This window comes from Cuculus canorus, chromosome 2 (assembly GCF_017976375.1).
Source record: "Cuculus canorus isolate bCucCan1 chromosome 2, bCucCan1.pri, whole genome shotgun sequence".
NCBI classification, from domain to species: Eukaryota; Metazoa; Chordata; class Aves; order Cuculiformes; family Cuculidae; genus Cuculus; species Cuculus canorus.
The window spans coordinates 44163827-44180722 of record NC_071402.1 but is presented as its reverse complement, the minus strand read 5'-3'; the positions used below and the strand labels follow the sequence as shown (position 1 = coordinate 44180722).

Here is a 16896-nt window from a genome sequence, read left to right as displayed (position 1 = left end):
TAATGCCAGGTTGAGTGGGAGAAACAACGGAAAATTTCTCATTAAATAAGTACTTTCCATTCCAGTGCAATGCATGAAAAAGAGCTCTAAGAAAACCCCAACTGGTAAATGACCATGTACACTAAACGATATAGTAAAATAATACACATGCAGCTGTGAAGCAATTTCAAGTTTAACAGATCTGGCGTTCTCCAGCTCCTAAGTGGTTTGGCATTGCTGCAATATGCATGGATATTCATGTGGATTGCAAGAGAAGAGTTTGAATCCACTTTTTTTTGTCAAATACAGCACCTAGACCATCGGCAGGCTAGAGCCTATACAGTTTTCTGACGAAGTAATGGCCTTGAGAAAGTTCTAAGTAGATTAAAATAGGATTTTAAAGCTGAAAGACAACAGCGATACAATAACTGATAATGTTACTAGCACCATCTAGGACACGGTGCTACCACTACAAATGCCCACTGTCATGGCCCAAGAGGAGCACTTCTCATGGCTCAAGGTGTCCTTCTTTCAGGAATGTATCTGACAGTGCAGCAGAGTGCCCAGAGGGCATTTACAGTGGGAAATGCAAATGGGTGGTGCAGAAATTTATTGCCCTAAAATACAAAAAGCCTCAAAATGGAAATTCATGATCAAGGCAGAAAAGACGTGACTCACAATGAACAAATAGTTCAGTTACATTTAGGGATCCATAAACAAAGAGTTTTGACAGTGACTAGGAACATACGCTGTGAATGGAGTATAAAAAAGATATAAAATCTTCTGCTCTTTCAGTGCATTTTTGCATAACAAGATAAACCACGGGATAACTGGTAGTAATGTTTGGTACAAACCTGGCTGCAAAGTATTTTCTCTGTCAATCTTGCAAACTTGACAGAAGACCACCATCTTGTCAAGACTGACAGCAGGTCAATAAAAAGGCCCAGGAAAATACACTATGCTTACCTGTTACAACTGCTGTACAAGTATTATTTTACAGGCTTTTCCCCTGCAGTACTCTTTACAACCTTACAAATATGATAGGGACTACCACTAATAATGTCTTTATAATTTGAGATAGGAGACACCACTCAAGTCATCGGATACATTGCAGTAACACAGTATCACACAGCACACGTGGCTGTGATCTTACACAAAACTCCTGCTATGAAAAACAATGATTAAACCCTTCTCCTTGTGGGGCAGGAGAAATTCAAATAGCTCAAAATGTTGTTGTTTCTGTTGACAACTCTAAGAACTGAGGAAACACATTGTAGGACAATTTTTGCCATGAGCTAGTAATACAACAATTTAGAGAGTTGTGGATTTACATATCAGAAGAAAAAAAATTTGGTGATCTGGGACTTAGTATTAACTTTACAAAGTCCTTAGATTATCATAGTTTTCACTTACCACCGTGAGAGTAGAAAGCATATCTCTGGCTTCACTTTCTCTAGAACACATACATATTTATGAACATAATAAAAACCTCTACTGGAACAGATACCAAGCTGAGTGGTGCAGCTGCCACACGGGAAGGACAGGATGAAATCCAGAGGGACATACACAAGCTGGAGAAGTGGGCCTGTGTGAACTTCAGCCAAGTGCAAGGTCCTACACCTGGGTCAGGGCAATCCCCTATTTTAATACACGATGGGAGATGATGTGATTGAGAGCTGCCCTGCAGAGAAGGACTTTGAGGGTGCTGATTGATGAGAAGCTTGACATGAGCCGGCAATGTGTGGTTGCAGCCCAGAAGGCAAACCATATCCTGGGCTGCATCAAAAGAAGCGTGGCCAGCAGGGTGAGGGAAGTGATTCTGCCTCTCTGTTCCTCTCTTGTGAGATATCATGTGGAATACTGTGTCCAGTTCTGGAATCCTCAGCATAAGAAGGATATGGAACTGTTGGAACGGGTACAGAGGAGGCTACAAGGATGGTCAGAGGGCTGGAGCACCTTCCATACGAGGACAGGCTGAGGGACTTGGGGTTGTTCAGCCTGGAGAAGAGAAAGCTCCGAGGGGATCTTACAGTGACCTTCCAGTACCTGAAGGGGGCCTACAAGAAAGCTGCGGAGGGATTATTTACAAGGGATTGTAGTGATAGGACGAGGGAAAATGGGTATAAACTGGAGAGGGGAAGATTTAGACTAGATACTAGGAAGAAATTCTTCACTATGAGATTGGTTAGCTCCACTTCAGCCTGGAGAAGAGGAGGCTGAGGGGAGACCTTATTACTCTCTACAACTACCTGAAAGGAGGTTGTGGAGAAGGAGGGAGCTGCCCTCTTCTCCCAAGTGACTGAGGACAGGACAAGGGGGAATGGCCTGAAGCTCCACCAGGGGAGGTTCAGGCTGGATATCAGAAAAAAAGTTCTTCATGGAAAGAATCATCGGGCACTGGAACAGGCTGCTCAGGGAGGTGGTTGAATCACCTTCCCTTGGAGGTGTTTAAGGAACAGGTTGATGAAGTGCTTAGGGTCATGGTTTAAGGGAGTGCTAGGAATGGTTGGACTCGACGATCCAGTGGATCCTTTCCAACCTGGTGATTCTATGATTCACAGAATCACAGAATCACAGAATCACAAGGTTGGAAAGGACCCATTGGATCATCGAGTCCAACCGTTCCTAACACTCCCTAAACCATGTCCCTAAGTACTTCATCCACCCGTTCCTTAAACACCTCCAGGGAAGGCGACTCGACCACCTCCCTGGGCAGCCTGTTCCAGTAGCCAATGACTCTTACTGTGAAGAATTTTTTTCTGATATCCAACCTGAACCTCCCCTGACGGAGCTTCAGGCCATTCCCTCTAGTCCTGTCCACAGAATTCTATGATTCTACGGTGAGGCACAGGTTGCCCAGGGAAGCTGTGGCTGCCCCGTCCCTGGAGGTGTTCAAGGCCAGGTTGGATGGGCCCTTGGGCAGCCTGGTCTGGTGGGAGGTGTCCCTGTCCACGGCAGAGGGGTTGGAACTGGATGATCTTTAAGGTTCTTTCCAACCCAACCCATTCTATGACTCTATGATTCACCCCCCCCACCTCCCCGGGGCACAGAATAACAATGGCAGTGGCTGCTAGCCCAGGGAAGCGCTCAGAGATGACACCTCGAAAGCGCTGTTCCTGGAAAGGGGACCAGGAGGGCGCTCCGGGGGTGGCTCCGTCCCGTCCCACCGCCCCGGGGCGGGACGCCCGGCGCCCATATAGGGGCGGCCGTGGGGCATGGGCGGCACTGGCTGCGAGGAGAGTGCAGTGGCGGTCTCCCTCCCCACGGCTGGTGACCCCGAGCGGCGCAGGTGAGCCTCGGGACGGTGCCGGTGCCCTCGGGTCCCGCCGCGGGCCGTTTCCCCTGTCGGGCTCGGCTTTCCCCCGGCAACACGCGCCGTTCCTCCTGCAGGCTCCTCCCGGAGAAAAGCAGGTTATCCCGTCGCGCTGCTGCCATGGCCTCGGTTCCCTCTGCCGGCTGCCTCCTGGCCAAGAACCAGTACTACAGGAGTAAGTGTCCGGGGGGTCGGGAGCTGCCCCGCTTAAACCCCTTCGCTCCGGGCCGGGGAGGCTCCTCTGGCGGAGGGCGGCTGAGCCCTCGCTCCCTGAGCCCGTGTCCCGATGGTTACCGCTCATGAAAAATTCAGAAAGTATTTTAGCTGACCTCTAGATGGGATAGATAGAGGCAAAAGGGTACTTTTGTCTGACTTTTTAATTGCTCAAGGAGTCTTCTAATATATCAAGGAACTTCAGTTTTAATGAGTATCTGCTTCTGGATATTCATCTACTTTTTTTTCCCTATTTTGAATTGTTCATTAGGGATAGGTGATATATTTTTCTTTTTTTCCCTTCCCTTCCCTTCCCTTCCCTTCCCTTCCCTTCCCTTCCCTTCCCTTCCCTTCCCTTCCCTTCCCTTCCCTTCCCTTCCCTTCCCTTCCCTTCCCTTCCCTTCCCTTCCCTTCCCTTCCCTTCCCTTCCCTTCCCTTCCCTTCCCTTCCCTTCCCTTCCCTTCCCTTCCCTTCCCTTCCCTTCCCTTCCCTTCCCTTCCCTTCCCTTCCCTTCCCTTCCCTTCCCTTCCCTTCCCTTCCCTTCCCTTCCCTTCCCTTCCCTTCCCTTCCCTTCCCTTCCCTTCCCTTCCCTTCCCTTCCCTTCCCATCTCATTATAAAGCATGACATAGAAAGCTTTAGCCCAGCAAGTCACAGCTTATAGCAATACTTCACATTTGTTTTTGCAGACTTATAGATAACACAAAATCAACTCACATTTTTGTTTCTGAATATGTGAAATAGTCATTAGTTTGAGATTACACCTGGTGTATTAGAATCCCTTTAAACAGAACGGACACAATGGTGAGAGTATGTTGCAATGGAAAGTATAGCAATTAAGTTGTTTTGGACTCAAATACTAAGGGATAGGCTGATTTAGTTTGATAGTAACGTGCATGATCATAAGATCTGTTGCTGATTTCAGTGGAAGTTATGCAAGCAGATCTCAGTATGCTTTAAATGAAGACTAAATAGACTGAGAGATCAATTTATAAGCTTTTATATAAGCAACAGTAGTAGAATAGTGTATAAACTGAAGATGTTATACTACTTAAGTTCTACTTTGTGGCTAAGTAAACTTTACTTCCTCCAGTATAGCAGCAGCTCTGAAAAGTTCTTGGCATGGAACTAGTGTCCTCTCTAGAAACACTTTTTTTTCACCACGTGTCTCTGTTTTCCATGAACAGCAAGACAGAACTCGGAATCCAGTGTTTCCTCCAGCTCCTCCTGCTGTTTGGATACTGTGAGCATTACAGACCAGGACAAAGCATTTAATGGTATTTTTTCCTTCTTTTAAACAGTCTTCTGTTTTTGCCCATTTTATTTAGCCAGTGTCTAATGGTGTGGGCTTATTTTCCTTTTGCAGGGTTACCTGAAATAGTTGACAAGTGTTGGTGGATAAAAAGTTTTTTCCATAGTGAACCATCTCCACCGACTGTTGGCAGAAAAACACTATCAGCAAGCAGGTGAGTCCTGTTTTTTACAATGACAGGGATAATTCACTCATTCAATATTCCTTTTGGTGAAAGTGTTACTAAACATAATCGGCTAAAATAAAAGGTACTGCAAGTGTATGGCTGTAGAGGCTTCCCATGATTTCATTTTAATAAGTTGACTCATGCTACTTCATATTTATGGTTGGACTCGATGATCCAGTGGGTCCTTTTCAACCTAGTGATTCTATGATTCTATATTTATAGTGATATTTATTTAATCCTCTACCTTTAGCACTTGCACGCCCATTTATGCTGTTAACCCATTTTACTTCGTGTTAAGACGCTGATATGAATACATTCAAAAATACTTAGATAAATATCTTTGTGGAAAATATAACGATAAGTTTACTCATAACCTCTTTATATGTATATCTGCAGTACCAACAGTTGAATAGAACAGCACGCTGGCATTACTGACTGAGATACTACATACAGACTTGTTTTTCCAAGAGGCTTGGGATCTTCCTAATGTCTGGGTTCAGCTGCAAGAAGAAAACAAAACCTTTAGGAGAGCAGAAAAGTGTATTTTCAAAATATTTGTCAGAAGCTTAAAGGGTAATGCTTAACGGACATGTCCATGGGCTACCTTGTTCATTATGGAGTTGATGTATTTGATATGTCTCTCTAATGGAAATTATCTGGATTAAATATCCTGATGACTGACTTAGATAGTTAGAGAGAAATTACAATAAAAGTAAGATATTGTAGGTGTAGGAGAAATGTGTGTATTAAATTAAATTGTATTAGGTGATATTGTTAAATTTTACCTTTAAAAGATACTGGCATTTTAGGCAGTCACACTGATGTAAACAAGATTCAAATGTATAGTCCAGAGTAGGACTGCTCTATGGTACGTTTGCTATCAAATATTTGTGTACTGGTTATGGGGAGTAAGTTTACAAGAATGCTTATTAATAATATTGCTTTTAGAAAGCCCATTTACATGAAGAAACAGTAATTAGTTTGGTCTCTGTTCCAGCAGGGTGTATAGATCCCAACTTCAAATACCCAGGTACAGCTTTTATTCATATCTACACCTGTTAGTTATTTGAGGACAGAATAAAAAAGATGTACAAGAAATCAGTAATCCTAGTGCACACTGATATCTTCCAAGCAGAAGAGCAACCTTAATCAGAGTTGATACTCCTAGATCTGTTTTGGATTACTCTCACATGCTTTGCTGTATCTTAAAGAGCTTCTGAAGTTCTCAAGTGATGGATCTTATCAGTATTCACTGTATTCACTGCTGTCTGTCAGCTTAATTGTGTGCTAAATCAGGCAAAATGTCTAACTTAAAGTAAGCACATTAATGTTATTAGCAAAGTCTACCTTTGTCAGGATTCACGTGCTTGAAAGATGGTTACATAGTTTTATTTGATCTTCAGCATTGTAAAGCAGTACATCAGCTTGTTTATTCTACCAGATATGACTGAAATGCAGAGGTCATATAATATGAGTACTTGTCTGGATGATATCATGTCTGTAACTTATCTATGCAACTTTTTTATGTACTATCTAAACCTGCCTGACCTTTGTTCACCATGGGATGAACTAACTAGCAAACATTAATGTCGCCAACATTTTTCATTATGGGTTAATGGTTATCATAGTTATGCATAATTCAAAAGTGTATCAAGTGTTTGCTTCAGGAAGCTTATAGTTTTGGTGGACACCATGAATGCATGGCACATGACCACAGACAAGAACACAATTCTGAAAACGTAGTTTGGGGAATCTTGAAATTCACTGCTGTTGTGTAGTTTCATCTTTATCCTCTCTCTAAGTGTACAGAATGAGCAATTCTATTTTTTATACTAAGATTTTTTTGTTAATAAAGATTTACTGAGTACTTGATCTGGCTTATTTTTGACCTCTAGTAACAAACTGGTGTTCAGTGTTGCTTGTGGTGTGGTTGGTGCATGGTTTTGTGTAGGTGTTTTGGGGGATGTGTTGGTTTTTTCCCATGTGATGTATTAGCAAAATCTAGAATCTCCACAAAGCCTTTGTGTTTCATCTGTCACATTCTTCCTTTTGTCACTTTAAAGTCTCATATGAGGTGGAACGTAAGCTAGGAAAAGGATCCTAACACCTTTTTCTATAACATTGTGCTGTAAAGGAGGGGGAAAAGACAGACTTGCTAGTTGCTAGGAGGTGATTGTGTGCCTCTCTCTGAAAATGCTTGAAACCATAACAGAAAAAAGCGCTGTAGCCTTATTGTAAAAGAGAAATACAGAATTCAGAGACACTCTGGAAGAGTACAATGACAAGCTGTCATAATGCTTACTGGGCTTAAGCTGCTTCTTTCCTTATACAGTGAGAAAGTGGGGTCCAGAGAATGCTGAAAGAGCTGATGAGCTGTTAAGATCCAGAAAAAAACGCACTATTTTTTTTTTTTACTTTATTTTTTTGAAGGGGAGGGAAAGTGCATATTGCTTGCATTGATCTGCTTAGGCTGTATGAACTACATGGTGATGGAAAACTGTTCTGGAGAGGCACTCTTACAGTAAAAAGTCTTTTTTTACAGTGATCAGCTCAGCATTGGAGTGGCACCACTGCCATCTCCTAGTGATTTGTGCTAATTCTTCAAAGTATACCTGCAATGAATCAACTCTATTAAATAACGTCCAATACTGCTATGACAAACTCCCTACAGGGTAAGTGTAAATGAGACTTTGAAGTGCCTGATATCAAGGGCCTGCAGTTTGTGACATCACAGTATTAAGGAAATATCAATTCTGTGACTCAAATGTCAACATAATGTAACTTTGGAGGGGAAGACAAAATTTAAATGATTTAAAGAAGAACTGAGAGAAATATGATGAGAAATTATATTGTGGAATGAGAAAAACAGGAAAATAATGATTTTGATGCCTGTCTGGGTAAAACAGGTACAAATGTTTCATCTAAGAATAATCATAGTATAAAAATATGGTTTTTCATGTTAGAAATATTATCAGTAATACAGGCTGGTCTGTCTCACCTCTGTGCCCGGCAAGATCATGGAGCAGATCCTCCTGGAAACTGTACTGAGGCAATAAGAAAATAAGGAGGTGGTTGGTGACGTCCAGCAAGGCTCCATAAGGGGCAAGTCATGCCTCACGAATTTGGTGACCTTCTATGATGGGCTACAGCACTGGTGGATAAGGGAAGAGTAACTGACATTCTCTACCTGGACTTGTAGAGGTCCTCAACACTGTCCCACATGACATTCTGGTCTCTAAAGTGGAGCGGTATAGATTTGATGGATGGACCACTCAGCGGGTAAGAAATTGGCTGGATGTTTGCATTCCAAGTGTTGTGGTCACTGCCTCAATGTCCAAGTGGAGACCAGTGACAAGTAGTGTTCCTCAGTGGTTGGTATTGGGATCGGTGTGGTTTAATGCCTTTATCGGTAACATGGTTGAGGCATGGGCCCATATGAAAACTCATGATGTTCAATAAGGCTAAGAGCAATCCCAAGCACAAATACAGGCTAGGCAGAGAATGGACTGAGAGTAGCCCTGAAGAGAAGGACTTGGGGATGCTGGTGGATGAGAAGCTTAACATGACTCAGGTATGCATGCTTGCAGCCCAGAAAGCCAACCATATCCTGGGCTGCATCAAAAGAGTGTGAGCAGCATGTCAAGGGGGGTGATTCTGCCCCTCTCCTCTGCTCTGCTCTTGTGAAACCCCAATTGAATATTGTATTCAATTCTGAAGTCCTCAGCACAGGAAGGACATGGATCTGTTAGGGTGAATTCAGCGGAGGCCACAAGGATGATCAAAAGTCTGGAGCACCTCCCCTCCTGTATGAGAACAGCTTGAGAGAGCTGGTCTTGTTTAGCCTACAGAAGAGAAGACTCTGGGGGAGAACTTATAGCAGCCTTCCAGTACTTAAATGGGGCCTTCAGGAAAGCTGAGGAGGGGCTTTTTATCAGGGTGTATAGTGATAGGATGAGGGCAAATGGTTTTGAGCTGAAAAAAGGGAGATATAGACTAGATGTTAGGAAGAAACTTTTTATCTTGAGGATAGTGGGGCACTGGTACAGGTTGCCCAGAGAAGTCGTGGTCCCTGGATGTGTTCAAGGTAAGATTGGATGAGTGTTTGAGCAATCTACGCTAGTGGAAGTTGTCCCTGCCCTCAGCAGGGGTGTTGGAACTAGGTGGTTTTTAAGGCCCCTTCCAAACCAAACCATTCTATGATCCTATGATGGGTAGAGATTTATTTTGATGATGTTAATGTGCATATTGTTATCTACCTGGAAAAAAATAAGTATCAGAAGCAGAAGTTGTTCCAGGATGTAAGTACTGAGTTAAATCCAGCTGTTGTCACCAAGTTTGTAATGGAGAGATGGCCTTGAAAAAGGCTTTTTTTTTTTTTCTTTCTTTTTTCTCTTTTTTCTTTTTTTTTTTTCCTATTTTTCTTTTTTCTTAAACACTTGTTCAGCAGTGATATTCAATATTGGGCTTCCATTTCTTTCTTAAAAGAAAAACCTAAGTCATAGTCTACTTACTTGCCCTAGTATCATCCCATTTTAGGAATCTAAGTAAAAGATCAATTTTATATAGTTCTAGCTCACAAAGAATGAAATCTTCCTGTGAAGCACATTTAGAGTAAGAAACCTTGAAGAGTTTTTTTTCACATATATTGTGGTTTGGAATAGAAGCCATAAAGTTGTGTTTCTTTCCAAGTGTTTTCTTGCATGTACGTGAGGTAAGCAACACTACATGTTATGGATGGACAACAGTGAAGACTATTGCTATGAAATGACATATTTTCGTTGCATACTAGCCTTTTCTGTAGAAGCAGGAATGACAAATAAACCTGTTTAAGAAACAGGTTTTTAATATAAATGAACAGCAAATCAAAAAGCAAATCAAACTCAGTTTCAGTTGTTAGGAATGAGTAATTTTTTTCTAATATATGCATTGATTAGATCTCTCATGAAAAATGCACTTCAGTATTTCTTTGTAATTTCCATGGAAGGGTCACTTCTGTTTGTGATATTACAACATCCTGATATTTTAAAGTATTTGTTAATCTCTCCTTTGGTTTTATGATCTTAACTAATCATGCAGTATTCCTTCTTGAAAGCAGACTTTCTTGTTGTCACTTCCCAGCCCAAGCAGAGTTCATTCAGTCATTTCTACCAGGATTGATGTTGTTTGCAAAACAGGCTCTTACAGCTGATGACTGTGAAATTTTTGAACATGATCATGTTTGTTGTCCTGGCCGATTCTTCATTGATTGAGGGATTCTGGCAGATTTGTCGTGTCATGCACTTTGTCATGTGTCATTTTTAACTGTTCTGGCAGCAGCAGATGTGAAATATACTGTATGCAACCACTGAAAGATAGGTCTTTGTTTTAGAAACGGTCTGTCACTTACAGGGAAGTGAATCAAATTACTGTATTAGGAAGAAGTCGGGGGAAAGCCAACTTTTTTCATTTTTGTCCACTTCTGTGTCTCTCAGAAACTGTGGAGAAAGAAATCAGTTTCCCAACCCTATGCCAAAACAGAAGATTTAGTTCCGAGTTAAATATTCAATGGTATATTCAGAGACACTTTATTGACTTTTCCTCAGAAATAGAATTATAAATTTCTTGTAGTCATGAAGGCAGGACATGATCTGGACAGAAATATTTATACTAGATCAATTTATAACAGGAAAAAAGGACTTGTACGATTAAAAAGTTGCTTTTCATAGCTGTGTCAGCTACTACATCTTGTTGTAAGTTTACCGTCTTTGGCTTCAATAAAATTAATTTTCATTTATATCTGTAAAGCAGAACGCAATCTCAATGAACTTCTTTAGCTGAGGTACCAGTATTGGGTGGAAGATAAAACTGTTTTTTTCAGTTTAAGAGGCCCACTGATGTACAATATCGACTCTAACAGAAGAGGACTGACAGGACTGGTTGGACATCAGTCACTCTACTGGGATTGTCTCCTGGACAGGGTGAGGCCTGTTATTCAAGTTTTGTTTTGTCTATTGCTTTTCTTTTGCTGCAAATGAAAGACTATCTTGTCCTGATTTTGAAGTGAGTCTGTAAAACACCCTGGTAAAATTTTCAGTAGTTGATCATGCTCACCTTTTAAGATCTTTTCCATTGCTTCCAATTCAATTTCTCTGTGAATAGCAGTTCAAGGGTTAGTCAGGACTCATGGCTCAAAAAAAAAAGAAGTTTTGATTTTACCTCCTCTTCAAGGATCTTGACAGTTATTTCCAAAGAGGTTGTATCATTTTGCTAATCCTCAGCTATGCTGACTTCAAGAAGTATTTCATCATGATAGGACTGGATCAATAGGTAGAAGCAGCTGGAGATATGCTTTTTGCTTCTGTGAGTCAAAGCTAAAAGTCAGACTCTTAAACAATATTTCCCACACCATAGTTCACTTATTTCAGATTGGATGAGGACATACAAATTGTCACTAAATAAGCCAAACAAGAAGGAAAAGAAGCGAAGATGTATCTTTTTAATAATAAGTTTAAAGACTTGTACCCATTGCAACTAACTACTTGCAGGAAATAACACACAAATTCATTTAAAAAAACCCCAATATTTTGTTTTCCCATTTTATATACAATAGGTTCTTAATCTCAAAACCCACTAAATTTTCATAGAATCATGGGATCACTTAGGTTGTAAAAGACCATTAAGATCAAGTCCAACTGAAAACCGAACATTGCTAAGATCATCACTAAACTATGTCCCCAAGTGCCACATCTACATGTCTATTAAATACCTCCAGGGATGGTGACTCAACTGCTTCCCTGGACAGCCTCTTCCAATGCCTGGCAACCCTCTCAGTAAAGTAATATTTGCTAGTAATTTAGTTTAAACCTCCCCTGGTGCAACTTGAGGCCATTCTCTCTTATCCTAACACTTGTTTCTTTGTAGAAGAGACCTCCTTTCAGGCAGTTGCAAAAAGTGATGAGATCTTCCCTCAGCTTCCTTTTCTCTAGACTAAACAACCTCAGTTTCCTCATGAGGCTTGTGCTCTAGATCATTCACTGGCATCATTGCCCTTCCTTGCACAGTGTACAGTACCTCAACGTCTTTCTTGTAGTGAGGGGCCCAAAACTGAACACAGTATTTGAGATGAGCTTCACCAGTGCCAAGTGCAGGGGAGTGATCAGTTCCTTAGTCCTGCTGGCTGCGCTATTTCTGATACAAGCCAGGATGCAGTTTGGCTTCTTGGCCACCTGGGTACACTGTTAATTTAATGTTGTCATGACTCCACCTCAGTATCACCATATGTTTAAGTTGGGTCACACTGATGGGATGTGTTACTGGCCAGATAATTTCTCCATGGCAGTGGCAAATTGAGTGAACTCTTGGATCTAAAGGGCAAGGTGAATGTACATTATATGTAGAGTAATCCCTCCATGTTCTGTCGACAATAGAATGCCTGCTGGCAAAATCCACAATCAGTTTGGGGAACCCCCCAAAAAACTCCACCAAACTCCCCTCCTTGTTCTCATCCTGTACTTCACTGTAAACATATTTATCTAGGTAAAGCATAGTTGCTTTACATTTCTTTCTAATTTCATTGCAAAGGAATGACAAGCTGAAATGCATTAAGCAAATTGTTACTTTCACTACTTATTTTCCTGCTTGTCATAATTATTGTCCTACGTTAATCTTATGCCATTATTGCTTAATGTATTTAGTTGGTGAGTTGTTTTTTCTCTGTTTATCTGTCACTATACTGTGAATGTAGCAGGAGTGCTATCTGGAGGGGGCAGATTTGTGGTATAAACACTTTGTAAACGCCTACATGCCATTAAAACAGAGCTCCAGTGACTACGCAGGTCAGCTCAGACCTTCTGAGGTAAATGTGCATAGACTGTAACTCTCTCCTGTAAGGACTGATTTTTATTCTACGTATTTACAACATAACACTGGACAATAATCTTGAAAGACATCAACTAATAGGCATTATAATATTGTATGAGGCCTTTATGACTAATTCTGAAAATGGATGTCCTTTTTGGACATTTTTGGATGTTAAAGCATCCACAGCTTTTATTATATATTTTAAAGGAAGACCTGCCAAGTGTAAGGACTGCTATTTATTGGCCAAAACATTCCTCAACTGAGAATAGACCTTTTTCTGTACAATAGCACTCAAATACTATATGCTCTGTATTTTTAATTTGCTTACATTCATAATACTCAGTTCAGCCCTCAAACAAGAAAGTAATTTGGGATTTATTTAAACTGAAGGCAATTCTTCAATGTTAACTAAAGCTGAAAACCACTGAGATGAAAAGATATTTTCGTAATAAATAAATGTAAATTCATTGATAGTAGATTTGAAGTAAAAAAAAACCAACCCAAAAGATCACAAAATTATTGTTCTTCCATTACTAACTAAAATCCTAATTGTGTGTATGGATTGCTATGGCTCAAAGAGTCACAGAAGCTAAGTTTATGTCAGGGCTTATTTACTTGTCTCTCCTCTCCCCCTATTGCTCTATGCACTCATTAAAACAAAACAAAACAAAACAAACAATAAACACCCTTTTAGCACCTACACGGGAATAATGCAGAAATGAGACAGAAAGGGCTGCCAAGGCAAACAGCAATCTTTTTAATACTAGAATGGCCAACCTGTGTTCAGAAAATGCATCTTTCTGTCTCTGTCTAAAAACAAAACAGAACAAAAAACCAATAGGATTTTGCTGTGGCCAGAAAATAATCTAGACTATACTAGAAGCTCAGGAAAAGCAGGCAGTGGTATAATTTATATTGAGCCAGCTCTCAAGTAAGGACAACGGATTGAAAGAATCCACAGATTTCCTGTAAAATAGAGGGCAGGATTGCAGCACAATCATTTAGCTCAATAAAATCTTGCCATTTTTGTTGTAAAATAACATCCCCGAAACATATTGACAGGACACGCTTCTGTGATGGCTACTGGGAGTTTTGCTTAAGACCTTTTTTATGAGCTAATCCTCTCAGAAATTGTGTTCCCTTCCCCTCAGCCCTTTTAATGTTGTGAATTCTGGGGCAAACATAATTTTTAAAAAATGTGTAGTAGTTCAGTGAAAGAACAGAAAAAAACCATGTCAGAACACTTTGACTGACCTTAGTGACAATAGTTACAAGGATATGTAGTGTGAGGAATAAGTTGAATTTAACATTAATCTGCATTATCAGAGAGAGTAAGTATTTTACTAATCTCTGAGAATGTGACACTAGCCGCTGTAGTAAATTGCACATGGGGGCTTGATTCTCCCTTCCTTTCAATAAACAACACTAGCAGTGATGTCCCTACTTAGACCAGAGCCATCAAATGGGCAGGATGGGAAGAGTAAGGATAATGAAAAAACCAAACACTCACTGGCTGCTGCAGGTTATCAGAATCTGCAGGTTTATCTGGAGTCTGGACCTAACATGACAAATTTCTTGTCACAGAACATTTAGAGGTTGTCTACCATTTTACAGCAAAAGAGTCAAGCTTTTTTTTTTTTTTTTTTAAATCTGACACATTTTTGCTATAGGGACTGAAATCTCTAATGAGCTGAAAATTCTTGGGCAAATGGATGCTGAGAGTGATGTTAGTTTTTAGCTCCTGAGAATTTATTTCTGAAACCTACCTACATACGTTATTATGATTTTGATGTGCATTTAGTTTAAAATAAAGCAAATTAATTAACTGAAGTTACTTTTCATTTACATAATTGACAACATGAAGAATGACTCTCCTGGGTTAGACCCCCCTCCATGTCAGTCAGCAGCTAAACTGTGCAGTTGTATCCCAGTTCCTCCACCGCCAGTGAAAGGGAAATGAGAGTGGGAGGCTTGTGGGTTGGAACTAAAACTAAAACAGCTTTACTGAAACAATAATGGTATAAAGGAAAATAATGATATTAATAAGAAAAATAATAGAACATACAAATCTAACTCCTCCAATGACTGTATGTCATGATTTAGTTCATAAGTGATGCTCTTTCAGCATAAAAAAAAATATGTATTTTATGTGGTGTTTTTTCAGGATGGAAAAGACTGTTCAGCTGAAAGAAAATTTCAGTTAATTAACCTTGCTTCCATTTCCCTTGTGTGGAGGAGTGACCTAGAGAGACCACTGTTTATATTTGGCTACTGAAATACTGCACTGCAAATACAGGAGAAGGAGTTCATCTCATGTAGCTCTCTACTTCCAAGAAATCCAAGTGCCTCTAGTATTACGTAAGTCACCCAGGACATTAGAATTAAAGTTACTGGGCTAAGGCTCACATAGCACTGTTCTATAATTAGTTGCCAAGTCGATTCAACATTTATTTTAAGTGTATGAAGTAGAAAAAGATTCATGAATGGATAATAAAGAAGGCATACGTTGTCTGAATGCATTAGTTTAAAAAAGTGTTCTTAAAATACTGTTTTATTGAAAGCTTGCATTTGGAGATCTTAGATTATTCTGTTTGCAAGTCAATACATTATGTGCACTATGCTTGTATTAAATTATTATGCCTCAGCTAAATAAGAGTCCTCATCCCTGATGTTTCACTTTTATGAGCCTCCTACAGTAATGTGCATAAAGGCACACGGGAGAGAGTAAGAGAAAGAATTCTTTGTACTTTCACTGTTTATTGAGCAGTGCAGTTTTTGGGCCATCATAAAGACTTGGCACAATTTGAGCAGTAAAAGAATAAGCAAAATCTCTCTTTTGAGAATATCCTTTTGAGACTTGCCAAGATTTCATTTAGAATTGTCTAATTAGCCCGGCCTTCTGACACAGCATGAAATGAGGACACAAAGAAGTCACAACTTGTGGGGTGGTGTAGGGCTGTTTCATGAGTTTCGAATCAAAAAATCAACAGAATGCAACATGTATTGTCAGTATTTAAAGATATGGAAAGCCAGACCATTTGTTATCAAATTGAGGTTTTCCACATTATAACAACTCTACTTTTGACAGTAAAGAGTCTTGCTAGATGGGAATGGGAGTACTTAATATCAGTGATTTGTAACAGATAGGGTCTAAAAGTCAGAATTAAAACCTGACATCAATAGATACAAGGTTTTTATTTGAACATGATGTTAATTATATTAATATAGAGGTAAAACAACAATGCTATGCCTTGTCAAATGTGAAAAATAATATTTCTGTAACTCATTTAGAAATCTTATATACATATATACCTTATAATGCTCTTTAAACAGCATAGTGTCTATTTACTAAACTGCATTCTTTTCTCCAAAAATTAGCATTACTTTATTATTTCATGTAACACAGCGTTTAGCATTGCCGTGAAAACACTTACTTGTATACCTTAATTCTTTTACTGTGTAATCTTAAAACTGTGGTAGCATCTTTTCTTTCATATGAAAAGCTTCATGGATTTCATAAAACAATCTATTTCATTTCCTAGTTCCCTATCTTCAGCCTCATATCAAACCACCAAAGCATCACTAATGATGCCTTTGCCTAATTAGTGGGGCCTGTACTGTAATAAGTTTATAATCAAGGACACTGTGTAGTAGTGCTTGCATTTCTGCAGGGAAAATTGTTTCTGAACATACCGAATTCTTATACGGCAGCTTACTTTTTTTGTAGCAGATCGCTTCATATTTGTAAAAAGATACACTTTTATCCGTATTTCTGTGTTTACATATAAACATATTTAGGAATAGTCATACATTATATATATTAAGATTTCTTTTATTATTAAAATGTAACAGTAATAATATTAAAATTGTTAACAGTATTTTTAATATTCATTATAATGCTTATGCAAGCATTAAAATATTGTTTAATTAGAGCTGAGCTTCAGACTGAAATAAAACTTTACCTTGTACAATTTTCTGTGTGGTTTATCTTTTAGGCCCTGCGGCTGAGGACACAGTTTTGCTAACAGTTGCTACTAAGCCAGTTGAAAAGATACAAAATATATCTTCTATTCAAG

At 39.7% G+C, this 16896-nt stretch overlaps 1 protein-coding gene and 1 long non-coding RNA gene across 2 annotated transcripts; both read left to right on the top strand.

Annotated features, from left to right (window-relative positions):
* The first annotated feature begins 3109 nt into the window (after nucleotides 1-3109).
* Nucleotides 3110-6853, top strand: PPDPFL (pancreatic progenitor cell differentiation and proliferation factor like). Its single transcript, XM_054060694.1, has 5 exons — nucleotides 3110-3268; nucleotides 3370-3467; nucleotides 4691-4780; nucleotides 4870-4969; nucleotides 5378-6853. The coding sequence occupies exons 1-5, from the start codon at nucleotides 3195-3197 to the stop codon at nucleotides 5388-5390; spliced, it is 375 nt and encodes a 124-aa protein (XP_053916669.1). The 5' UTR covers nucleotides 3110-3194; the 3' UTR covers nucleotides 5391-6853.
* A 1117-nt stretch (nucleotides 6854-7970) lies between these two features.
* LOC128851360 (uncharacterized) lies at nucleotides 7971-16664 on the top strand. The gene is made up of 3 exons (XR_008448719.1): nucleotides 7971-8260; nucleotides 10839-10938; nucleotides 14985-16664. It is a non-coding gene; the product is annotated as an uncharacterized LOC128851360 (long non-coding RNA).
* The last annotated feature ends 232 nt before the right edge of the window (nucleotides 16665-16896 follow it).